Below are 27357 nucleotides of genomic sequence, written 5' to 3'. Positions count from 1 at the left end.
TATTTAATTTAGTGATTTACAAAGTACCGGATATTAAACAAGTTATAATTTAATGCTGTAGTGTTTGTCGCCCTAAATAAACGTGAATCATAAAGTTAAGCAAATACCCGTTCCCGACTAATAGTCATAAATTTAACAACTTGTACTACTACAGTGATTTATAAACGGCACAGTAAATTAAATGTTTGGTAAAAAAACATCAAAAAGGGAACAATGTTATACAACACACAATTTCCATATGTACAGGTTTTGAATAACTTCTAGTTAAATTTGTGATTTTGCCGAATATTGTTATATTTACTTTGAAAATAGAAAAACAAAAATTTAAAGTTCAATAATATGCCCTTGGGTTATTACCGTTAATAAGAAGCATACACACATAAACATAAAGTATAAACTTTGTATTTTTTGCAAATTTTTTTTATTGCTTTTTAATATTTAATATTTTACTTATAATTCTTATTAAGCCTTATACGGTATTGGTATAATAGTTTGATTCTATTTTACCAATACAGTTAATAAGAAATACTATAGCAAACAATTATTTCTGTTTTTATATTGACTGTTAATTTGAAGCCATAAGGTGTTTTTGGTTTATTGTTAATTTTTAAAGTTTAAAACTAATTTTGAAGGATTTATAGATTAGCAAATGTTGTTGTATATAAAACGGCTATAAAACATAAAAAAAAAATTAAAAGGCAAAATAAGTATTAAGTTTTTCTTTTTTAGTTATAAAGGTTAACTGTTTTGAATTTGTTTCTGTTGTTTAAATTCGTGTTTTGCGACATTTAACTTTTTAAAGATTGCAGACTAAATTCATTTTCGGCGTGAATTACCTCATTATAAGATGTTGGTATTTATTCAAACTGTCATTACATGCTATTAGATAGGAAATGAATAATTACATTATGCTTTATAATTAATTAAATACAAAATTTTTACTTCTTTAAAAAAAAAAAAATTTTGAAATATAACATTATAATGCGATTAAAAGTAAATAAAAAAGGGCACTTTTGCCTTATATCAAATTTATTTAATATAAGTCATAGAAAAAAATGGTTTATTTATATATTTAAAATGACTTGTTTATTGTTTATTATGCCGACCAAAGCAAGCACGTTATTTTGCAAATTTGCATTTTTTTAATAACAACAACATTTATACCTCGCATGATTTTATTAATCATATTTATTACCCTTTAAAGATTTTTGGTTTGTCCTTTCTCCGGAAATGAGATAGCGGAAGTGACGTCACCTAAGGTGCAAGTTAATGATGACGTAAGAAATTTGCAATGTTTACAAAGTTAAAGCGTCAACTTTTTTTGCAAAAATATTAAATTTTCGTGTTTGAACAAACAAAGATATGTATGTATTTAGTAAATATTTCTTTACAAAAAGATAGCTTTTTAGTACAGTACTATAAGGTAAAAATGATGCTGGTTCTTAAAGGTATAAAACCACACCGGTATGGAAATATCCAATACATTTTCTTAACCTTTATGTTACATACCATTTCTAATCCTTTATTCAATTGCGCAATGTACAGATAGGTCAAGCGGGTGCTATCTTATTGTAGTGCTAACCCACTTAAAACCACTTGTCTGAATCTCACTTCTTTTAAGTTATTTAAAAGCGGTCGATGGTTTTTGGATGCGTTTTAAATTTTTTGTTTTTTTGAAGGGAAAATTGTTATACAGTTAAACAAAAAAGTTTAAATATTTGTTAAATTTCAGTTTCAGTATTAATTTTGGCTATTTTTCGGTCACGTGACCGCCATTTACTGAATTTGAATTAACAAAGATAATATTGCTATGATAATGTTAATAACTTCCTGGAGTCGTGACAAAATTACTAGATAATTAAACAAGCCTATTCAGTCCACATTACCTTTGGCGCCTTGAAATTTACAGGGTTTAAATAATATTGATAATAATCCTATAGAACTGGGTGGGGTAAAAAATTAAACAGTTTTACAAACCATTTTATAGGATTATCATAAAAATCTTGGGTACCTTTTGCATAAACCGATTTACGAAACATATAAAAATATGTGTTTATGTTATTTCTTGTTTAGTATAAGTGGTTTAAACGACAAGGCCATAATAAAGGGTCATTTCAACCAGACGAGTTTATTTATTTTTTAAAACGTCGCTCGCCAATGCCTTATTTAGTAACCCTATATACTTTCCTTTTACACAGAAGATAAAGGCAATTTTAAGTGGACAATTCAGTAATCTAATATCTCACAATGAGTGAATTTTTTCTTTGATTAGGTAGCACGACAAAACGGGACTGTTTTCCAATTAACTAATGCATTGTTACTCTTTTTTTAGCTTTTGTCAGCCTACAAAACAGTCATTTATTATGGTGTGATTAACAGCCATGACGTCACGAGAAACAGAAATCAATACACCACCGGTACATGTAATTGTAATACAATTTCTCCTGCTCATTTAAATGTTAATTTTAACGTTGATTATAGCCTATCTATCATTGTACGTCTAAGCGTCTAGCGTATTGCGGTATTATAGGCTGCAATTATAAGCAAGTGTAAAAGTAGAGGCTACACAATTAAATGTGGCTTAACCTTAGTAAAATAAAGAATATAGCTGTGCAGTGATGCATTATATCTCGCGGTTTTGACTTGAATACGACTTGATGGCTAATTTCAAGATAAGCAAACGACATAGGAAACCGCGCTTCGGCCTCGGACGATTTCGTACCTCTTAATTCGTACCCGCTAATGCCGGATAATCATAACCGTGAAGTCGCGAACTGTTGAACGAGATTTATAACAGACTGAACGGCGTTGTTAACATGTACAGAGCAGTGTCAATTTTCGTGTATCCGGAGTGAACTGAATTGAAACCTACCCTGTTTAGGAAGTTTACATTTAATTTAAACTGCATACCGGATTTTACGTTTAACAGCTCGTTTACAACACCAAAAGTCGATGAAAAAGTTTTAAATACAAGCAAAATTGCTTGCCATAGTGTATTTCTTTAAAAGAATCAAAAAATACATAACTTTAGTTAAATGGATCCATCATTAACATAACGGATATATTTCAATAAACACTCAGATTATATATGTCTGATATAGGTGCGACATCGTTTAGGCTGGCCCAATTAAGGCTGCTGATTAATAATAATTATACCCGACCGCGTCTATTTCTCTAATTGGGAGAATTAAGTGGTGTCAATTAAACTTACCGCGGTGCTTTTTTTTGTATTTCTTTGCCAAATGATGTGAAAAAATAAATATACTTTCCTGAATTAGTAAACACGTAAAATTGTCGTCGCAATTAGTTTTTAAATAGAGTTGTAATAGGTTATTTTAGAATGCGGTGCTATGATATTATTATTAATTCTTATTTAGAGGCTTAGAGATCTGCGTTTTTGTTTTTGCTACCCGATCGCGGTTCTAATAGAACTCTAATTAATCTTCTTATATTTTCTAGTGTTTAAAAATAGATTTAATTGAAAAGAGTGATTAAAATCAAAAAAAAAATTAAACGCCCATAATTATAACACAACTGCCCCAAGCATAACCAGTAGATGTAGACAATATCGGCCTAAATACATTATTAATGTTGTCTATGATTTCAACCTAAGCGGCATACGTTTGGTGGTTATCGAATTTCAAAATACAGACATACCATATGTCTTTGCAGCTCAATTGTAGTTGTTTATCTTGTCCGGCATCTAAACGATTTTGTCTGACACTTTACCATATAATGAACGTTTGTAACTATATAAAAATGTGTGTCTATTGGTATGAGGTATGTTATGTATCAATAAACGAGTTTTTTGTTGGTCTATTAACCGATCAACTGAATTTGGCGCCAGCAGTGGGAATTAAACCACAGTGTCGCAATCTTTCGGTTGTATAATAGCTGTAAACTAAATAAAGGGAGCTGTTTTTCGATGTATAAATAACCAGAGGCCGTTTTTATTTTCAAAATATAACTTAAAAAAATTAAATCGTAAATATCATCTGGTCAATACGATTATATATAGAACTTTCGGTATTACAACCATATTGGAAATCCTTTGATGTTACTTTATATTTCGTAGAAAAGCTCGTGTTGTGCCGTTTATAGGCAGCTGGAATTAGTATTCATAACCAACTCTATTCTAGCAAATGTGGTTGTGCGAAAAAAGAGAAAAAAATTTGGCCTGAAAGTTTTAATTCCACTGAGAAACGGGCAGCTGTAAGGCGGACCTTAGCTAAGTAAAGTGCAGCAAGATGATATGGTTTAGTAAACATTACTTTATCTCGAAGATTGGTTTTATAAGCATGTCGTTTATAAGTGTGTGTTTAACAAAATGATAACATAGTCTCCTTTTTCCAGAAATAACTCTGTTTGTTTAAGGGCATTGTAAAAGACTGTTTACTCTTTGCTTTTTCTTTACCGGTACATCAGTTTAACTCTTGTTTATTTTTGTGTTTAACCTTCTTTGTATTGATTATCATTTCAGTTTAATATAAAGATCGAAACTAAATATATATATGTCAATAATAAAACGAAATTGTTGTTTAAAAAATTGAATTTTGAATAAAAACGGCCTCGAAAAGAAAGGTGAGCATATTAACTGCCAAAGGTATGATGTGTTTGTTATGTTATGGTTCGCTACACTTTCTGTTGTTATTTTCACATAACCAGAAGTAATAGAGAAACGAAAATTTAATGAACTATTTGAGTTATTGAAAAAGCAGGTGGTGGCTAAACTAAACTTAACCGTCAAAATTTAACGTTAATAAAATCGTCATTTGCTATCTGTTTAAATATTTTAAATGTGTAAAAACAATTTGTTCCTGTTTTAGTTCCCTACAAAATGTTATGAAACTAAGCACAAAAGAACGGAAAGAGGATTTTAACCGCCACTTTTTGAATATCTTTTAACTTTATTCCAAATATAGAATAGTCCGTGTTATTTATATGTCTATATTTGTCATACAAATGATAAAGTAAACAAGACTTGAAATGTGCTTGTAAATAAATTCGGCTTAAAATGCTGCTTTGATGTTGAATTTGGTTTCAGTATTTTTATAAGTTATGGCTTAAAAGATTTGATTGCGTCTAAATTACAAGCAATATACCATCCAATTGGTGTTTTTTACGTAAATTTGTTTATAAATAAATGGTCCTTTGGTGTTCCAAAAAAAGCTCAGAATTTTTATTTTATTTTCTACATACTAAAACATAGCAGTTTTAAAGATCGATAAGTTGAAAATGCGACAGCGTCAAGTGTAAACCCTTTTTGAGATATCTCAATCGGCGTCAAGAGGTCTCTTTGTTCTCTCGGTGGAGGTCACGTGACCTGGTCTCGCGGGAAAAGTTGGTGGGCTCGCTACTCACCAACGCCACCACGCGGGTGAATATTTTTACTTTGTTGGAAAAAATAAACATCGTTTTTCATTTTTTTGAAATATTTTAAAAATATATGTTTTATAATATATAAAATAATAAAAATGAGATATTTAAAGCAAATTAGCTATATTTAATCTAAATTTACAAAAAAACTAAAAAATATTTGTTTAAAAGTCAATTTAAGTTTTTATAATCATTTTCAAAATTTTATGTTAAAAAAATAAAAGAATAGATTAAATTTTTTTTTATTTTTATTACTTTTGTGTTCAATCTTAAAATAATGTAACTTGCACAAAACATTCATAAGTAACATCGTAAAATTATATAGTTATCCTATAACGCAACCTTGGCATATGGCAAAATGCCGTTTAGCAAGCCCAAACCTAAGTCTTATAACGTAGTTGTAGTTAGCAATGATAATAAAACTGTAAAACAATTGTTTCACAATATTAATCTAAGTTTAGGTAACCCATGCAATAAGGAGTATATTGCAACTTTGGAATGCTTTACAATTATTTGCAATAAAAATGGCATGGAAGCAAAGGTAATTGTTATTATGTTTTAATATTATTTATTAAAATTAATTAATTGCAATAGGCTAAAAACATACAAGTTCAAGTCACTTATGTTAGTAATACATACTCAAAACAATGTATGTACTATATTTACAGTTGCTAAACATTGGTTTTAATTTTTAATTAATGATTTACTATAATACAATGTTTTACTTTTTTTAGGTCACCTTTTGGAAAGCTAGTCATTCATTACAAAATATAAAAAATATAAGTCCAAATATATTTCGAAAGGCAGATACGGTATTGCTAATTACAAATAAATTTATGCATACTGAAAAAAATTCAAATTATAACCCAAGTAAGAATTTTCATATAAAACTAGCCTATATTGATAAAGAATTAACTATCTAAAATTAAGCATTTCTTGTTTTAAGGTTTTAAAATTTTGGTATCTTGCATCAATAATACATCTGCGTCTTTTACAAATGATTTAAAGGAATTAAACAATTGTCCATCATTTTGTAATCTTACTTTAAACACAGGTATGCAATTTAAAGTTAGTAATATAGTCAATTAATTAATTGGTTTAATTAGGAGCTTGTAAGTTATAATTCAAAAAATTGTAATTTAAATACATATTAAATAAACCTTAAGGTTATATACAATTTTTGAATGCACACAAAAGTAAAATAATCAATTTATACTGATTTGGGTTTTTACAAATGCAAACTGCAATTAATTTTAGGCTCAGCGAATGGCGCGCGTCGCCTGCTATCAATCATAACTAGTCATCTACTGAAAGATAACACGAGGCTGTACAACAGATTGAAAGACGAGCTAAGTAAAGTTGACATTACATCTGACAAGCAAAATCTCCAAAATTCAACACAGTGCTATGAACGAAATAGTATCTGATAACATATTGTACTACAACTATATAGCAAGACGATGAAGCACAAAGACTACTCCATTGTGATTGTTATTTTAAATCATTATAGCAAAAATAGAATTTTGCATGATTTAATGAGTTTAATTATCGACTGCACAATGACCTATACGAATTTATTTGTATGTTATGGCTTTTTATTTTTGCGAGCATTTATATTTTAATGAACTATTTATCGGCAAAATAACGTTGCCTTAAAATAATTAAGAGTTTTTATAAAATGACTTTATAGGTTACAAATTTGTATTACGTTCAATAAAAAAAGGGCTTTAAAATAAAATAAAACGAAAAAGCAACTAAACTTTAAATATGGAGCCTAAAGGAATGTAATTATAAAATACAGAAATGCGGATTTATAGAAAAAATCCGGCATTTTTTTTCTCGTATTGCCTTCCTAAGATGGACAGTAGTTTGACATTAGTTTTAAATTAGTTTTTGCTTTAAAAACGTTTCGATTTGTTAAGTGTGCTATTTATTTACCACTTTACCAATAGTATTGTTTTTATGTAAAATATGAGATAGTTTTTATTTTACTTATGAAAAGGACATGCTTTTTAAGAAGTTATTTAAACTATATAAAGGTAAATATTAGATCACCTGTAGTTTACAATACACCATATTTATTGCATTACAATGATATATATATGAATACACGACATAAGTTAGTACAGTAATTTTAATGAGATGCGATATCCGTAAAACTAACAATAAAAGTATATAACTACAAATTTAAAAAAAATAACTTTGAATTCTTTGTTAAAATTTGTGTAAAGATTATTTTAAACAACATTCAATTGAAAAACTATTCAATTTTATTAAATATTAACATAAAAATATAATAATAAAATATCTAGACTCCTATGACGACATTATGATTGACGTAATTCGGTTGTCAACAAACAAAAAAATTTTCAGCCAATCACATTCAATTCGAAAACTTTAAACCAATGAAATTTCTCTAAAATCATGACGCGTCACTTTGCATTGTTCCGCAACAAAAATAAAATTGGTTGCCATGCGTAACTAAGTAAATCTGAAACTGAAATTTGCGAATTTTTTCAGAAATTTTTTACAAATCTTTTTTGAATTTCGAGTTCAGTCGCGTTTTCAAAGGAGTCCAAAGTTTTCAAATTATTGAAAAATTATCAAAAGCTTTCAGTAAATTGCAAATTATGAGCAGAGTGTCGTTCCAGGAGATGTATTCTCTCGTTTCCATGAGGGTAAGTCTCATTTTTGTAATTCTTAGGCTGGTAAACAAGTAAATAGTCCAAGCCTACCCTCTAGTTTTTTATATATAAGTCTTTTAGCCCCTTAAGTTACTATTTTACACAAAAAGAGAGCTCTATTAGCGCCGTCCGCCCGGTTTGTAAAAGCGAAACTTAAAAAAGTTAGTATAGTTTATTTGTAAGCCTAACAAGTTGGCGTTATTATATTTTAGGTGGATATGGCCCAGTTAAAAGGTACAACAGACCTTAAATAGATTGAACATATGTGTAAGCCCTTTTCAGAAATATATTTAACAAAAATTTGTTTATTTTTTACAGGAAATCGAGGAGTGTGTTGGGAAGTTAGAGGGAATAGTGGAGGAGGGTGTGAGAGAGGAGAGAGTTGTGGAAAGGGTGAGAGAGGGGGTAGAGAGAGGTGTGGTGTCGGAGTTGGGTGGTGAGGTTGAGGAGAGAGTGGGAGAGTTGGTGGGAGGAGTGATGTGTGGAGCAGTAGAGGGGGTTGCTCGGGAATTGGACGTGGAGGGCACTGCTGGTGCCTTCGTGAAGGACCTCTTGAGTGACGCGGTAGCGGTATTTAGGCGAGAGTTGGAGGACATTGCTGTGTCTGTACTCGTCAAAGGTGCCTTAAGCAAGGCGTTAACAGTAGTTGCAGGGGAGATGGAGTTGAAAGACGCTGTTGCTGTCTTTACTGAGAACCTCTTGAGTCAGGCACTAACGGAGATTGCTGAGGAGGATGCTGTGTGCCTTTTGTTGGACAATGCCTTGATTGAGGAGTTACCGGAAGTTGTGGATGTTGTGCCTGGTGTGAATGATTTGAGTGGTGGTGTGTCTGGTTTGGTTGGTTTGGGTGATAGTGTTGCTGGTGTTTTGTCTGGAGTGGTTGATGAAAGTGAAATGGACCAGTTAAATAACAACTTACTTTCTTTTTGTTGCAGGGATGAAAGAAGAAGAAAAGTCTGGATGCAGATCGCTGGATGGTACCGGCCACCATCAGAGGAGGAGCTGGAGAGGATCGAGATGAGGAGGAGGCTGGATCTGAAGCACGAGTGCTACTTGAGATCTTTGGAGTACACGACAAGGATGGCCCAGAAGGAAAGGAAGCTGAACTTGGTATGTGTCACTACTTTTGTTTTAACTATTTCTATAACTAAAAATACTAAACTACTAATTTTTATTAACTATGAAATTTTGTTTTTAGGAGGATTTTCCGCAGAAGAAAGAAAAGAAGAAGAGCTGGTGGAAGAAGATGTTTTGCTGTTTCCGAGCTGTTTCCGAGATTTTTTTAGGTTGAACTTTTTTGTTTAAAAATTTAAATTTTGCCTTTCTAATATAATTTTGTTGTTTTGCAGGTTTTTAGGTGGTACAACAGCTTTAACTTGCATTTTTTTTCAGAATTTTTTATATTTTTTTGAGTTTTTCAATTTGGTAAAATCTTTTTTTTTTACAAAAACATTTTTCCATCGAGATGTTGGTGACCTTGTCGTGGTTCGATGGTTTAAGAGGATTATGCAAAGCTTCTTCAACTATATTATGCAAAGCTTCTTCAACTATATTATAATCCTTCAACTAACAACCAACTTATTTTTTTAATTAAAGTTAAATAAAATCTTTCTCAATTGATGTTTTTAAATTTTATTTTAATAAAAAAAACTTGCTCAAACTGTCTTTTTTTAATAGTTGTTTATTATTTTTACTTTTTGCTTACTGTTATGTTTAGTTTGTTAAATATTGGGTTTTAGTGCATAAGTCTTCTTTTGTTTTACAAATTAAAAAAAAATATAATTTTTAACATATTTATAGCCAGTGAGTTGTTCAAAATAATATTTACAGGGTTTTTTTCGGTTTGTGATATAGTTTCTAAAACAAATTTTGTTATTAATTTTATTATGGACACATAAATAATGCAATATTTTGTAAAAATGAAAAACATTAATAACAAATATATACAAAGATTAAATATAACCTATTCAGTTAAACCCAATAAATTATAAAAAGTGTTTTATGAAGATCAAAGTAATGGTCATAAAAAAAAAGATCTTTAAAACTATTTATATACAACACTGGTAGTAATGTTCTTTTGCAAACTTGGCATTTAGAATAACTCATAAATAGAAACATTTTACAAAGCAATGCTAAAATAATTGTTTAGGGGTTTTTCTTTAAAATTTGTTGTTTTTTTTCTTAAATATTTGTTGGTTTTTTGCTTGGCAGAAACATTTTTCGGTTCCCATTTGGTAGAAAAATATTGGTATTTGTTGGTGTTTGAGCTGGCAATGGAACTGGTGCTTTTTTAAATGTAGATGGCATTGGTGTATTATGGGTTGGTTTTAAAATTGCAAATGGTTTTGTTTCTGGTTGTTTAGGTTTTAATGGTGTTTGGTTGACCGGCTTTAATACTGGAAATGGTTCAATATTTGGTGCATTAAAACTTTGTTGTATATCAGTAAATGGTGATTGTGTGGTCTTTTTCTTCAAAAAAGGGGGATTTTTATTTTGATGGTAAGGTGGTGGAGATGGTTGCTTAGCTGGAGTTTGGTTGGATTTTGCCACTAAAAATGGTTCTTTGTTTAAGAATGGTTGTTTTTTAGTAACTAGTGGTGATGGTGTTTTATTTATTGTAGGTAGTTGATTACTAGAAAATGGAATTTTTGGTAGTGTTTGGTTACTTGGAGATGGTATTTGGTTGCTGCGATATGGTTGTTTTAATGGTAGGGTTAGTGGTTTTGTTGGACTATTAGAAATAAGCTGCTGATCCGTTTCGGTATTTAAAGCTTGTGGTTTATGGTTACTGCTGACAACCAATGGGGATGGTGTGTGGTTGCTACTGGCAACTTCAGGGGACAATGTATGGGTATTGCTGGCAACTAATGGGGATGGTATGTGGTTGCTACTGGTAACTAGAGGGGAGGTTATATGGTTACTTTTGGCAACCAATGGAGATGGTGTGCGGTTACTACTGGTAACGAGGGGAGAGGGTGTATAGTTACCATTGGTAACCAGAGGAGAGGGTTTTTGACTAGGAGGGGTCGGTAAAGGTGGTGGGTTCTGTCGTAGAGGTGAATTTTTGGGCGTGTTTTTCTTCAGTGGGGCCACCTAAAGTAAATTAATTATTACTTTATTAAAAGGGGTATTAAGAAATTGTAATAACAAACTATTTTAGTTTAAATGTTAAAGATACACACCAATATTTTTTTAATTATAAATTACCAACCTTTGCTGGTGAAGATAATGGCGTTGTTTTTACAGAGTCCAACGATAATTTGCTTAAAACTCGTTCGCTAGTTTGTTTTTCCTGTAAGTTATGAATAAATTCAGTCAAACAGTTGCTTAATGAGCTTTATTTTATTAATACAGACGATTTTTTTAGTTAGATATCGTAATATAACTTCGTTATATCTTTAGATTAAATGTACTATGTCATGTTACGCTATATTACACGAATTGAACTTAAAAGACGAATTGCAATCTGTAATTTAAACTTTGAATTAACCCTAGAACTAATACCTAGTTGTTCGGTTCACGCCCTTAAACGGAAATAAACTCCAATAACTTTACTTGAAAGTGATTCATAAATGTTAAATATAGTTTGCAGACGAAAGGAAATCAAAGGGAATAAGGGCCAGGTGACAGAAACCACGAATTTGAGTTCAAAATTGTGACAAACAACCGTTTTTTTTTGGATTATTGGGGTTTAATTTTACATTTTCGGTTGTTTTGATTTTGCATGTAGCGACTGGTTCTTATAGAGCATCTGCAACCCGGACAATACTTTTGTTAATTACAACTTAAAATAGTCACTAATTACTTCCCTTAGCTAGCCTAAAGTGTGCCTGTTTTTAAAAACGTTTGTGTGTTTAGGGTAGGTTGTTATATTAGAATGTATGTGTTTTCATGTCGTGATGTTAACTTATAAATAAAAGTTAAAATTACAATTTCTTTGGTACCATTTTTGCAAACTTTTCGGACAGCTTGCATAGGATATTAGTTAAAGGTTAGGCCTATAGGCTAGCTAGACATTTCTTTAAATTAAAAACTATATGTTATTAGAAAACAAACGCAATTTAAGTCTTATTGAGCGACAAGATCTATAGCATTTAAACTAGTAGCCAAATGCAGCTGGGCCAGTGTTAATCTAAAATCACTCTTACGTTTGGAAAAGGTTTACTCTCTTACGTCGGGAAAAGGGTGACAGCCGATTAAAGCTATAGGTCACTTAAATAAATTCCAGCTGTATTTAAAAAGGTCACTAAACAAAACAAACAATACTAAACCAAAAGCAATCCAAGTTTTATATTGACCTGCGTGTCGTTGGTAAATCGGCGAACTGCTTGCTTTTCCCTTAAGAACTTGAATGTTTTTCTGTATTGCTGTCGCACTGGCTTAAACCATAAATTTCTCACATTTTCTTGTCGAACACAATAAAGTATAAATATGGCAAAACCCTGCGCGTAAATAAATTTGTTATTGCAATTGCTCTAAAATTTGTGTAAATATGGTTTGGTGACTATATTTTGTTAAATGACCTTGTTTATATTTAATTAAACTTTAAGTAAAAATAAAGTAAATGTTGTTTTGTTTGGAGTAATTTTTTGTAAATGGCTTAAACAAACAGCAAAAAATGGTTTTATAACAGCTTTAATTCTTATGTAAGTTACCAAAAACAGGTATTTTCTAATCTTAAACACTAATTTACGCTTTTAAACAATATAGTACAAGTTACCTGTAATGAATTAAATACTGTAAAAATAATCGAAAAGACTCGCGTAGCCTGCTCGTCCTTAGCCAGTAACATAATATACCCGAACAACCAGGGCAAACCAAGCACAAAAATCATACAAAGAGCTCTTCGGATTGCTTGCGATATACGTTGCAAATCGAGGTGTTTTTTAAACATCTAAAAATATTTCAAGTTTTCTTAGTTATATTTACTTATTCTTGATATAAAAAGGCTGCAGACGTTCTAGCCTAAACATAGAGTAATATTTTTTTTCTGACCAAGTTTTAAGTTACCTTTGACATTTTTGAATATTTTTGACTTGTTAATATTGTCAGATTATTAACCTACTGATTGTGTTTTGGATAGACTAAAGCACGTACCATTAGCATTTTATCTAGTAGGGCTATGGTATGGAAACAGTAGGAATCGATCTTGAGACGCTGTGAAGTGCTTTTTAAATATAAATTTTAATTACCTGTGATCTGAATGTTATATTGTACATGATGATCAAAAATATCAAAATATTGATGCCCAGTACTACAGCAATGGGAATAACTATCGAATACATTAAGTGTTGTGAAGATAACCAACAAAATCTGTCACTTCTATAGTCGTCTCCTGTTAGTTTTGCCACAGCAAACACAATACCACCAGGTACCACTAAAAAAAATCAAAATAAAGAGGTTAACTAGCTAAATAAGGTTGTGATCCGAAAAAATAAAGGTTTAAAACTTATAGTTTAATTTTTTAAAGGTTACCATGCTTAGACATTGGCCAAATGTTATTTTTTTAATTAAAAATGATGATTCAAAAAAAAAATTAAACTTTTTGTTAGGAGATTAGGCGTTTATCATATCACGTTATTAAACAATAAATGCAATTAATGACGCACAATCACAGGTATTGTGACGTCACAACGACATGTGTTCCCATGAAAATCGCCAAAGCTGACAAGCCCTTTTTGGGAAAAAAAACATTTTCGGGAATAAATGTCAAAATCTTTCGCGGTTTCGAGCAATTTTTAATATTCAATTTGGCACGAACGCATTTTATAATTTTTTAACAAATTAAATATTTATTAAAAAAATTATATTTTCTAAATATTTCAAACAAAATTTGAAATTGAAATTTTGAAAAAGACTTTTTTTGTGTTTTGCGCACCAAAAAAATAAAAGTAAGGAATTAAAAATTACGCAATCAACTAAATTAATTTTATAATTTAACCATATTACATAGCCAAGTAATATAATTAAACCAAATGTCAAAAAAACTGGCAAAAAATTATTCCCATAAAATTTAAAGTCTAGACTGATAGAAATTAGATCTCGTTTTTATTTATTAGTTTTTATTTTTCGGCTAAGACAGTGTTCCAACAATTATGACATCATAATGCAAGTATTACGTAAGGCGTGCTACCAGTTTCAGGTCGTTCGGCATATTTTAATTTTTTTCACATGGTTTTTTGTTTTCGTGTTTTTTACGCAGCGGTCATTGATAAAAAACATTTCTAAAAATATTCTTGACTTGAACTGCAATCAAATGACTAAATCAATAATTTTTTAGCCAAAACGCAATAATTGAATTGCCCAATTTGCGTGCTACGCCTTTCTTAACAAATTCGACGTCAATTTAGGTATTTTTTTATTTCTAAAAGTTTAATTTTCTATAAAAAAAAAAAAATTAAAAATAAAAAAAAAATAAATAAATAAAAAAAATTTAAATAAAAAAAAAATTTTAAATTTAAAAATATTTAAATAATTGTTAATTATGACGTTACACTTACGGTAACAAAGCAGTGACGCGATCCAGATGAACCATCTTCCACTGACCGATCCCACAGATGACAAAACCAACGTTCTCAGGAGGAAGACTGCTTCTGTTAACATCCAAGCCCACGATAAAAGAACGCCGTAGTGGAGCATGGCGGTTGTGACGTAACAAAGGGTCACGTAGTCGCGCTGATCGATGCCAACGAGGAAGACGGAGTCAAGGAAGATGAGACTTAAGCAAACGTGGATGAGGATCTGTTGAGGAAGCTTGGTGCGGAGTTGTCTAAAAAAAAAAAATTATTTTATTAAAAAAAAAATAAAAATTTAATTTAGCAAAATTAAAAATTCATGACGTCATTTATTAAGCAATGACGTCATTTTAAATTTAAATTTTAAATTTTTTTTTCAAAATAAAAATCAAAACTAACCTGAAATATAAATTGGTAAAAATTGTCGCCAACAGACAAACAATCGAAAGCGCGCAACCACAGATTGTGACGTAAGTTAGAAACTCTGGTTCGTAATAAAACGTGGTATCCTGTGAAAAGTATTTACTGTAAGTTACTACGAAAAGTGCTTACCGTCACAATAAAAAAAAATTATTTATCTTAAAAAAACTTTTTTTTTTTTAAATTTTTTTTACCAAAATAACTCCAAAGTGGGTCATGTGATTGCAGGAACAATTAACCATTGTTCTCCCGTCGTCGCTTCTGTTCATCATAATCGTCTGACACCCCTCAGAAGACCAAGACCCCCCCGACAAATCAAAATCCCAGAAAACGCACTGCATCTCGGTCTCTTTTCTATACGCTGATGACGTCACGTTTGTGGTCGTAGCGTTTTCCATGACGTCATCAGTAAATTGATACTGTATGACGACCGGTGATTTGAGGTTACTCATTATGGCGTCATTTACGTCGATCGATACCACGTGACCTAAGACAATCGGCTCGCTTCGACGGCTTGGGTTAATATCTTCGAAAAGGGTTTGTCCCTGTTCTGGGACTTCCCCGCTGTCTTGAAACAAGGAGGGTTGCTTGTACACCACGGACCCAATTTGCAGGGTTGTCAAATTATTTCGCTGCAAAGTTTCGCTTAAGAGCTCTTCCGATAAAAAAATGGAAGCCCCGTTTTCAGTGGCTTCCGAGATCTCGCTTCCCAGAGTGATTCCCGACGAATTTTCGACTTTATTCGTGGAAACACTGACAATTTCTATTTCAATGTTTTTCCGATCGATTTTTAAATCTCCCTAAATTAAAAAAAAAATTATTAAAAATTATAAAAAACTTTACAACCTTTGGATTGATAAGTTTTATAACTTAGACTTGGATGAGTGTTAAATGCTTTAAGTTTCAGACTCAAGATAAGTTTGAGCCCTGATTAGATTTTTATACTTAAAAGTTTTAGTCTTAAATGGATTTATAGCCTTGGGGCAAGTTTTAGCCTTGAGTCGAGTTTTAGCCTTGAGTCGAGTTTTAGCCTTGAGTCGAGTTTTAGCCTTGAGTCGAGTTTTAGCCTTGAGTCGAGTTTTAGCCTTGAGTCGAGTTTTAGCCTTGAGTCGAGTTTTAGCCTTGAGTCGAGTTTTAGCCTTGAGTCGAGTTTTAGCCTTGAGTCGAGTTTTACCCTTAGATCGAGTTTTAGCCTTGAGTTTATTTATGTTAAAAATTGTAAAAAAGTTGCGAAAAATAGTTAGCCTTTAAAATGATCAGACTCGAGTTAAACTAAAGCAAGCACTCAAACTTACCTTTAGTTTAAAAATGACGAAAAAAACAAACAACATATTTTTCCAAAATTTTAAAATTTAAGTAACTCTTACCATCGATGCATTGTAGTTGCTAGTAATGTCATCCACTGCCATTAGAATCTCATTTGATGACCCAGTCGGTGCTTCTGTATCTAACAAGTTATCAACTCTTGTCGATAGAACTGTTACCACATTTCGATCCACCGAAATATTTGTCGGAAGGGATAAAATCGAATCCGTTATTTCTTCGACTCTTGCGATGTTGTACGTCGTGGGGTCTGCAGAAATAAAAATTGTGACGTCATTCATCGTGGTTGTGACGTCATCAACAAATTTTAAAAATTTAATTTTGTGTTTTGATATGTTAAGATTTAATATTACAACATAATTTAAGTTGATTGAGGTTAAATAAATTATGACGTCATAATATTAGTTAATATGTTTTTTGTTTTAGCCAAATGACGTCACAAATTAATTAGTTTATTAAAATTATTAGGTAATAGTAAATGTCAGATGACTATATTTTGGCTGGTTGCCTGACTAATATCATTAATATTAATATTATTTAGTTAATTAATTGTTTTTATTTGTTCTTTTTGCCATCTTTTATGACGTAATAGACAGTGATTTTGGCAATAATCATGTCTGTTTACGTAATAAAATATTTTATCTGATTTTTTTGGCAAAATAAAAAAACTTATTTATTTTCAAGGTAATAATTTAAATTTTAAAAATATTAATATTTTTTACCCAAAAAACCCCGAGGTAAAGCATTTTTAAACCGACAAAAATTGTTATTTTTATTTTTAATAAAAAAATTGATTTTATTTAAAAAAAATTTACGATTTTCAAACCTTGGTCTTGGCATACAAAATAGTTTGGAATATCGCAATAATTATCGTCCCACTTCCAGAAATATCCTCCCCAAAGCTGGACACAATTTGGTCCTCCCATTCTAGGCTCGTTAGGCGACCAATCAGAAAAACTAAAAAAAAAAATAAAAAAAATAAAAAATTGAAGTTTTTATAAATTTAAAAAAAAATTATTTTTTTACTTACCCTGTTTCGTTATAAATTTCCCCGTTTTTCCATTCACCCATTCTATCAGGGGTGAGCAGTAACCCAATCCAGACCCCGACGTTCACAGCGTTAGCTCCGTCGTCCAGAACCGAACTCAAGTTCACGAGGTTAAAGACCACGTCGTTAATCTCGCTGGTCGTTATAACGACTAAGTGCGCAAAGTTGTCTTCACACTTTTGCGCAGCCTGGTCACGTGGTAATTGTTCACGTGACAATCGATATCTTTGTCCGTTATGTGCCGAGGTGGCAAGGTAAAAGTCGTCCTCACAATAGCCTAAAAAATAGTTAAAATATTTTTGTGAGTCGGTCGTTGTAGTGGACTATGGGCCGAAGGGTTTCGGGTAGAAGTCGCACCAATGCCATACAATGTTTTAAGCTCGATGTTTACGAACAGCTAAAATTACGTTAAAACAAGCACATCTTTTGTCAATAAAAATACAAAACTTATCACATTAGGGTGATATAGAAAAAATATAAAAATAATTTATTTAAAAAAAAAACTTTTTCGTAACAAAAATCGGTTGCACTTTTTTTACTAATTTTTAAATAAAATGTAAACAAAAAATAAAATTTTTAGTTAATTAATTTAATTTTCAACTTAGTGATTTTGCAAATAAAATAATCAAATTAAAAAAAAAAAATCTGTTAAGGCAATATTTTAGATGAAATGTTTCAATAATATAAAATATTAAATTGAATCTTACCCAATAAGAAGTTTCCAAATAAAATAAATTCACAGAATATTAAAAACTTTAAAATCATTTTCGTTTTTTTTAATTTACAAAAAAATTTAAAACAAAATAATAAACTCCTGTTAAATAATACAAAAAAATATTAAAAGTTCCAAACAAAACTGTCTTTATTTTTAATTTTTAAAAATCTTACAAAACTACCTAAAAACGTGCATTCTTAGCATATATATCTACAACAGACGACCTTTCCTTTTTTCAAAACAAAAAATCCAAAATTTAAATTTAAAATTGAGAAAAAAATGCCGCTTTAATAAAATTAAAGTGACGCTGGTGTCTTTGCTGACAGCTAACAATGACGCATTGCCAACTGAATACATGATTCACCTTCAGTAAGGGCCAAACAATGCCACATTATGACGACATTACTTTATAAGGCGTATTTCAGGAATCAGAAATTAGAAACTTTTACAGGTTTACTTTTTGTTTATTAAAAATTCTACGTATATGTAATACGTAAACACTTGCATTCTATTTTTATAGGGACTGCTTAAACAATATAATTGTTTAATATTTTCTAAGTAAACTATTTTAAACAATAAACTGGCCTACCGATTTTCTATTTTAAAATAAACTTTTCTAGTTAGTCCAATTGCAAAAATCTATATTAATTTCTACTAAATTCATTTTATTTAAAACCATTTTTTTTCTTTTTTTACTATAATTTAAAAAAAATAAAGACCTTAAAATTGCTTGGGCGTGTTGTTGAATTGAAATGATTAAAAGTTTTTTTAACTTGATTTTCACCAAAAAAAAGCGAAACGATTTCCGCTTTTTGGATTTAAACCTACTCTTATCAGAAATCGAATCAGAAAAAATCATTTCTTCAAATCCAATTGTTTCCTATTATTTTTCTTATTCAATATGGCCATAAAGATCATAACTTCCTGGCTATTATGACGAAACAATTGATCCAATGTTTCAATAATTTGTCGTCTTTTTTAATTTTCTCCATCATTTTTTTTCAAAAATAAAATCAAGATTTTGAAGGTATTATTCATTGTTGAAGACTAATCTATTGCTAATAAGAATTTTTTTAAATTGTTATTGTATAAAATATGTCAAACCAAATAAAAATAAAACATTTAAATTTAATTTTAGCCTGTCAGACTCAAAATTTTATATATATTTTATATCATTGGTAAAAATAATTACTTTGTATATAAATATCCTTATTAATAACATTTTATTAACGTAACCTATAGTTAATTTAAGCAATACTAAATTTAAAATTCTATTTAAGTGTGTTAAAGTTTATGAATTGATTCGCATTTTACTTGTTTTAAAATAAAATTGATTATAATCAGGTTATGATTCAATTTTTTAAAGTTTAATAACAAATGCTACATTAGATAATAAACTATTCGAAAAAATTTGATAAAAGTGTCATGTTTCAAGACACTAAATTTGTTTAAATATTTATTGTACTTTTCTGTTATTTAATGAAATCATTAGTTTAAAAAAATTTAAACAAAAAAATATATATGTATTTTAATATCTATAGTGCCTACTTTTGTTACAACTTTTCTTCAAAATTCCCCGTTTTGAAATAAAAGTTCAACGTGTTAAAAATAATTTCAAAAATATTAAATTTAAAATCATTTTCCATCAATTTAATGTTACTTTTCAAGCTTCAATTTTAATTTTTAGAATTACTATAACTGTTAATTAATCTACAATAGATATAAAACACTGTTTATGTGACAGCGGCCTTTTTAAAATGGACCCAAAGCCAATTCTAGCAAAAATAATAATACAACAATGTATAAGAGCAAAACTTCAAATAAAAACTGGTGAAAATAAAGAATACGCAGAGATAGGTCGTGGGATCGTTGTATATGTTGGTTTCATGCAGAAAGCTACATCAAAAACAGTTCAACAAATGGTCGATGTGATTTTAAACGTGAAGTTAAGTAAAAATGAAAACGGGACCCTTACTTCAGTTTCAGATCTAAAAGGGGATATTTTAATTGTACCCCAAGCCACTTTAGGGGGTAAATTAAAGGGTAAACGGATGCAATATCACAAAAATATTGAAAAAACTCTTGGATTGGATTTATACAATGAACTTATTTTAAAATTAAAGGAAAATTTTGCAAATGAAAATTCTGTTATAAAACATGGAACTTATGGTAATTTACAAGTATTGGATATTAACACGAATGGACCGTATACACATTGTATTGATATTAGTTAAAAAGTTATAAAGTAATTTGAAACATATGAAACATTGCCATTACTTGAAAATTGTTATATATTTAAGTGTTTTTAGATACATAGTATATTGAAGCCAGCAGCGTGGTGTAGTGGTAAGAACACTTGCTACACCACACACGAGGTCGTGGGTTCAATCCCCACTGATCTCATGCTGAAGCGCCCTTGAGTAATGCGCTATAAACGGTATAAACTCCTGCTGAGCCAGCACTTAATCAGCAGCATAATTACCGGGCAATTATAGTCTCTATAATATCCCATACTGCCACAGGCAACTCGAGACTGGGTCAGAGTAACTTATGTTACTCTATGTTTAAGTCGCGCATTCGACTTTCCCACATCGAGGATAAAGATATATACAAAAAAAAAAAATATATTCAAAAATTATATGTTATTTTTAAAGTCTATCTTTGTTTTAAACATAAATTATTGTTTTAATATATTAAGTTTTAGTGTAGTTACTGTATATTTATTTAATCACATTTATTGTTTTAATTTTTAATTTAATAGGTTCAATATGATGGTGTAATAATTTAATACCACTACCTCAAATATGGCATTCAAAACATTAATTGCACAAAGAAATATTTTAACATTTCAAAATTTGGTTCGAACTTCTCGGATTTTTTTCTCTTCAAATCATTATGATGTCATAGTGGTTGGAGGTGGTCATGCGGGATGTGAAGCAGCTGCGGCTTCGGCACGTGTCGGAGCCAAGACATTGCTACTCACCCACAAGATTTCCACAATCGGCAAGTTTTGAATTTTTTTTGAAAAAAAAATTTATTGACAGGATTTAAAATTTTTTTTATTTCAGAACTTTAATATTTTCTTTTTAAACCTTTTTTAATATTTTTTAGGTGAAATGTCATGCAACCCATCCTTCGGTGGGATAGGAAAAGGGCACTTAATGAAAGAAATAGACGCTCTTGATGGTTTATGTGGTAGATTATGTGACATCTCTGGAATACAATACAGAACTTTGAATAAAACTAAGGGACCTGCTGTATGGGGTCCAAGGGCCCAGATTGATCGGGACATGTACAGGTTAATAGGGGGTTACCCTAAACAGGGGTTAAATCAGACTAATCTTTCTGCTAATTGCACTTATTTAAGACTAATTACATTGACTTTTTTTTTAACTTTATTCATTTTTAAAATGTTTTTTGAAGTGTATTAATTTTAAGTTTAAAAAATCTGTTTAAAAATTTACGTAAAAACCTTTTATTTTTATTTGGTTTATAACAATTAAAAAAATTAATAATTAATTTTTTTTTCAGATCAAATATGCAAAAAGAAATTTTTTCCACCCCTAACTTAGAAGTGATAGAAGGTTCTGTTGAAGATATCATAACAGGAGAAGTTGATTTTAATTTGCCAACTAGTCCTGATACAAAATGCAGGTAAATGGTGTTAAAATATAAACTAGTTACAACAATACACTTTCCATTACAAAACTTAAAACAGTAAGAGTTTACCAAAGGACTTTTAATATGGAAGCAGTAGGGATCAAACCAAGGACAATTTGGCTTTATCTACTAAAGAGGTGTGATTTATCACTTAAAAAACCCATAAAATACATAGCATATTACCAAAAGTTAGAGTTTTTAGAGTAGTAGAAGTAGACCAAGTTTACAGCTTAACATAGAGTAAAATTCGTTACCCAAATCCTTGTGTGACTTTAGCAGTTTTAAATATTTATCATCCTAATTCCTGAGTAATTAGTCTAACGATTACTTTCTTAGCCAGCATAAGTTTGTAACATATATAGCAACTTACTTAAGGAAACTACAGTATAAAAGCAGTGAGTGTCGAGCCTAAGGCCTTGTAGTATTACCAAGTGTGCTAACCACCGCACTACAGTACATTACTGCCCACTAAACACATGGTGTACAATATTTTAATATGTTTTATTTTATTGGCTCAATAATTTCCATTTCAGGTGTTCTGGTGTTATACTTTCTGATGGAACAAAACTAAACTCCAGCTCAGTGGTCCTAACAGCGGGGACTTTTCTCAGAGCCAAGATTAACATCGGTCTTAAGGCCATAGAAGCCGGAAGAATGGGTGATTCCCCCTCTGTGGGACTGGCGAACACCATCGAGAGTTTGGGGTTTGAAATGGGGCGGTTAAAAACAGGGACCCCACCACGCATTGATAAGAGGACAATAAAGTAAAAGAATGGATGTTGTTTTTTTAAAACATTTTCTTAAAAAAAATAAATACTGCAAATTTTGTTCAGAAAAGCCTCTTTAAAGTTATGTTTATTTTACTTATTACAAATTTAACTTCACCCCCCCTGCCTACTTTAACCCTTTTTTTGACCCTGGGGTTTAGTGAGGTTAGATGATTTTTAAAAAGATTAAATAAAGTGTAACTTCAATAGTAATTAGTTTGTCTTTTTTCATGCTTTTTACTTGTTGTTAGTTTGCTTTTTTAATTTTAGTTATGATGGAGCAAATCCTTTTCCTGGGGATTCCCCGCCCCAACCCTTTTCGTTTGACAACGACAAGGTATGGATTGACGAAAAGAAACAAATCGTCTGTTACACAACTTTGACCAAACCCTCACTCGAAAAAGTTGTTTTGGGTAAGTTTTTGTTTTTATTTACGTAAAAAATTTAAATTTTTGATTTTTTTACTCATTTTATTTTCTTCAGTATTTGGTAAATTAATCTCTTTGTCTTTTTTAACTTTGTGTGGTGGTATCAATGGTTATAACCATTTTTTTAAGACACCAATTTATTTGTTTATTTAGTTTAACATATACAATAGATGAAATAAGAAAAAACTGACTAAATCAATTCATGATAAAATAATGTGCAATAAACTTTTTTTTATTATTTATTCTCGATGTAGAAATTTATGGTGTAAACTTAGTGTAACTTTACAATCTAAACATAGATAACATTTGTTACCCTAACCCAGTCTCATGTAGCCTTTGGCAATTTAGGATATTATTGAATATAATTGCCCGATAATTTAGCTGCTGATAAAGTATTAGCTTAGCAGAAATTTATATTATTTATATTGCCTTACTTAAGGGTGATAAATCATGAAAGCAGTGGGGATCAAACCTAGGACCTCATGTAATGAAGTTAAGTTTTCTGACCAATTTACCATGTTGCCAGTACTCATCCACATTACAGTAAATATTAATAAAAATTTATATAACTTTAGATACACTGCAGCAGAATAAGCATGTAATAGAAGAGGTGAATGGTCCTAGGTATTGTCCATCAATTGAATCCAAAATTTTAACTTTTAAAGATAGAAATCATATTTGTTGGCTCGAACCTGAGGGCCTGGATTCTAACGTGGTGTATTTACAGGTGAACGTGGTGTATTTACAGGTTCTAACGTGGTGTATTTACAGGTATTTACAGGGACTAACATGTGGTTAAAAGCAAAAGATTTAAAGAATAAATTTAGGTGCTCTGTGAAAGCGGTGACGATTTAACCCAGAGCCTTATGTTGTGAAACCGGAGGGTACTAACAACTTCACCACACCATCTTGGATTTTAAAGAATTGTTAAATTTTATGTCATAGTAGCAGTGGAATTTAACCTAGCACTTTAGGCATAGATTATTGTACAAGATGACGTTTTTCTTTTTGAACAATTTTTAAATATAATTTTCTTTTAGGGTTTTAGTTGCACCATGCCAGAAGAGCACCAAGAACATGCTGTCCACCAAATTAATGGATTAGAAAAAGCTAAGATACTAAAACCGGGGTATGGGGTTGAATACGATTTTATGGACCCTAGACAAATTTCAACTTCACTCGAAACCTACCGAGTCCAGAGGTTATTTTTTGCGGGGCAAATTAACGGGACCACTGGGTATGAAGAAGCGGCAGCACAGGGGTTAATTGCTGGGGTCAATGCAGCTCGGAGGTCACTGGGTCAATCGGAGTTCACCGTTTCAAGAAGTGAAGGTAAACAATTTTTTTTAAAACAATTTTTAACGAATTAAAATAAACTTATTTTATAAAGGTTATATCGGAGTTTTAATTGATGACCTTACGACCCTTGGAACTAATGAACCATATCGAATGTTCACCAGTAGAACTGAGTTTAGGATGACCTTGAGACCAGACAATGCCGACGAAAGGTTAACCACTAGGGGGTACAAAGAGGGGGGTTGTGTAAGCGAAACAAGGATAAACAATTTTAATAAAAGAATGACGAAACTTAACAATATTATCGACTTTTTAAAATCAACAAAAAAATATGCAAACGACTGGAGACGTCAAGTTGGGATTACTTTAATAAGCGATCACAAAACACAGCGTCGCATATCAGCTTTCGAGTTTTTAGCTCATATACACGATCGAAATAAAGCTCATAACCTATTAAATGACATCACAGGGTTAGAAATAAACCCAGAGAACCATTGGCTAAAAGAAAGAGTTTCAACTCTAGCCACATATGCTAGCATGCTACCTACAGAAGAAAAAAACATTAAGTTGTTGCAAAAAGAGGAGAATTTGTTAATTCCAAATGAAATAGATTATAGTAGCATGAATATGAAATTAGAACTTCGTGAAAAACTGGCAAAAGCTAGACCTAAAAACATTGCAGCAGCCACACGAATACAAGGCATTACACCTGCTGCCTTAGTCTATTTGTTATATCAAGTTAAAAAATTTAAATCACCTTCTTTATCTTAATGTTATTTTGTTGAGTTATTGCATGAAATAAAAATCTAAAAATCAGTATGAATTTTTTATACATTTTTTATATTCTATATTTATTTATCCTTAATGTGGGAAGGTTGACTTTACGATCTTAACATAGAGTAAGATCCAATACTCCGTTTAGTCTCAAGTTGCCTTTGATAGTTGAGGGATATCTTTGATTATAATTGCTTGATGATTTGCCTTCTAAGTAAGTATAGGCTCAGAAGAATTCATACCATTTTTAGCACCTTACTTAAGGGTGCTACAGCTTAAGAGCAGTGGGGATCCAACCCAGGTTCTTATGTAGTAAAACCAAGTGTTTTAACTAAATAACTACTACACCATGCTGCCAGGCAATAATGTAAATAGCCCTACTTTTGGTGGTTTGCATAACTAGGTCTAGTGATAAGATTTTTATATTTATTTATTTCTAGGGAATCAGTTGGAATCAAACCCAAGACTTTATGTGTTAACTAAATAACCACTACGATACTTTGCCTAATTAGGTACATATTTATGTAGATTTAAAAAAAAATAAATAAAAAACTGATAATTATGCTTACTTTTTGTTAGTTATTTTTCTCAAGAAATTTATGTTTAAATTTAATGTGAAAAAAATATAGTTTTTCGGAAACACTTCTCATTTGTTTACAAGTATAGCAAATACTTTTATCGACGCCTGTTAAAAACTTTACCGTACGAAACGTAGGCATTTACATATAAGTTGGTAAGAAAAGTTGTTACTTACATAACTTCTATGGTTTTAGAAACCACAATAATAAATTGCGAAATTTTAATTTTACGGAACCATGATTTAAAATTTAAATGTACGCTTGTTTATTTATAAATTTACATGATCTGATTAAAATAAGATTAGAGGTCATAGGTTTAATTCGCACATATTGGGAACAACATTTTAATAACAGATTGATAAAAATTTGCTAAATTAGACATACGGAATTTTGTTAATTATACGTTATTTGTTTTAGATTATGGATAGGTTTGAATGGCTGCAAGGTGGTTACCAAAATAAAGAAGAAAAATTATCAGAACACTCGAATATTCGAATTTACGACGGCGATGAAAGAAGTGGGTATGATAACGGAATTTTAATTCTGACAACTCATAAAATAATATGGAGGGAATCCAAAAACGCACAAGTCTCAATATCACTTCACAATTCTCTTGTTGTTTTCACTGAAATGCAATCTGGTGGTATTGGTAAAAGTCCTAAAGTTTGCCTTCATTTAGATAAACCCCCTAATAATAAAGCCCCAGGTCCCGTAGCAAGAAGTCAAAACAATATCATAAAATTTTCGTTTAAAAATGGCGGCGAAAATGAGTTTAATCGTCAATTACAAAATGCTTTGCAGAAAAAGTCTTGGGTTCAAGTTCCAAAATCTAACGTTTCTAATCCTAAAGTCGGAAGGGCTTCTGGTATAGTTGGGATCGAGCGAAAATTAGAAGAAAATAAAAGAAAAACTGACAACACTATTTCTGTAGCATTTCAAGATTTAACACAGTTGATTGAAAAAGCAAAAGAAATGGTGGTTTTATCGTCAAATATCGCTTCAAAAATTAAAGACAAAAAAGGTGACATTACGGATGACGAGACTGTTAAATTTAAATCCTATCTCCTCAGTCTTGGGATTGCAAACCCAGTCACAAAAGAAACGCATGGCTCTGGCACACATTACCACATGCAGTTAGCCCATGAGATTAATTCTCTTCTAGTAAAGCCTTTAGAAGAAAACGGAGGAATTATGCTACTTTCCGATGCATATTGCCGAATAAACAGAGCCAGAGGACTAGAGTTGTTATCACCTGAGGACCTTCTCACTGCCTGTAAAATGATGTCAAAATTAAATCTCGATATTAAGCTAAGGGAATTTGATACAGGAGTTATTGTGCTTCAGTTGCAATCGCATAGCGACGAAATAGTGATTGAGCAAACCACGAGACTTGTTGAAGAAAGTCTAAGCCTTAGTGCACAGGAGTTAGCCAACTTGATTGACCTGTCTGTGTTGTTGGCTAAAGAGAGGCTGCTATTGGCTGAAAAAGTGGGCGGGGTTTGTAGGGACGATTCTGATGAAGGGTTGAGATTTTATCCGAATTTATTTCTGACAAAAACTTAATTTTTTTTTAAATTTTTTAAAACTAAAAAAAAACTAAATTTAGTTAGAAATGCTTTATCTTTTCCTGGTTGCTTGAAATATATTATTTTATTAAACATATAAAAGTTTTTTTGTGCAATTTGTATTTAATTAAGTCTAATTTGCTAGTTTTATATTGTGTGTTAGATTATAATATAGAAATCAATGGTTGTGTAATATTTTTTTTTTAAA

The 27357-nt window shown here is 30.8% G+C and overlaps 4 protein-coding genes across 4 annotated transcripts; 3 read left to right on the top strand and 1 right to left on the bottom strand.

The window, feature by feature from the left end:
* Nucleotides 1-9945: 9945 nt before the first annotated feature.
* On the bottom strand, nt 9946-18175 carry LOC145752112 (uncharacterized). The gene is made up of 12 exons (XM_082568328.1): nt 18074-18175; nt 17349-17643; nt 17145-17275; nt 16363-16568; nt 15190-15795; nt 14975-15084; nt 14561-14829; nt 13253-13437; nt 12781-12954; nt 12359-12502; nt 11272-11352; nt 9946-11153 (listed from the first exon to the last, which is right to left on the bottom strand). The coding sequence occupies exons 1-12, from the start codon at nt 18129-18131 to the stop codon at nt 10242-10244; spliced, it is 3171 nt and encodes a 1056-aa protein (XP_082424454.1). The 5' UTR covers nt 18132-18175; the 3' UTR covers nt 9946-10241.
* A 1603-nt stretch (nt 18176-19778) lies between these two features.
* Nucleotides 19779-20955, top strand: LOC145752114 (D-aminoacyl-tRNA deacylase 2-like). Its single transcript, XM_082568330.1, has 2 exons — nt 19779-20250; nt 20843-20955. The coding sequence occupies exons 1-2, from the start codon at nt 19839-19841 to the stop codon at nt 20851-20853; spliced, it is 423 nt and encodes a 140-aa protein (XP_082424456.1). The 5' UTR covers nt 19779-19838; the 3' UTR covers nt 20854-20955.
* On the top strand, nt 20746-25003 carry LOC145752113 (5-taurinomethyluridine-[tRNA] synthase subunit MTO1, mitochondrial-like). The gene is made up of 8 exons (XM_082568329.1): nt 20746-21084; nt 21193-21379; nt 21613-21735; nt 22275-22505; nt 22779-22921; nt 23512-23663; nt 23977-24268; nt 24327-25003. The coding sequence occupies exons 1-8, from the start codon at nt 20886-20888 to the stop codon at nt 25001-25003; spliced, it is 2004 nt and encodes a 667-aa protein (XP_082424455.1). The 5' UTR covers nt 20746-20885.
* Nucleotides 25004-26004: 1001 nt separating this feature from the next.
* On the top strand, nt 26005-27285 carry LOC145752062 (vacuolar protein-sorting-associated protein 36-like). Its single transcript, XM_082568258.1, has one exon. The coding sequence runs from the start codon at nt 26005-26007 to the stop codon at nt 27145-27147; it is 1143 nt and encodes a 380-aa protein (XP_082424384.1). The 3' UTR covers nt 27148-27285.
* Nucleotides 27286-27357: the final 72 nt, after the last annotated feature.

The sequence above is a fragment of the Corella eumyota genome, chromosome 5 (assembly GCF_963082875.1).
Source record: "Corella eumyota chromosome 5, kaCorEumy4.1, whole genome shotgun sequence".
Classification (NCBI taxonomy): domain Eukaryota; kingdom Metazoa; phylum Chordata; class Ascidiacea; order Phlebobranchia; family Corellidae; genus Corella; species Corella eumyota.
The sequence above is the reverse complement of the archived record's forward strand: the minus strand, read 5'-3'. Positions and strand labels throughout refer to the sequence as shown.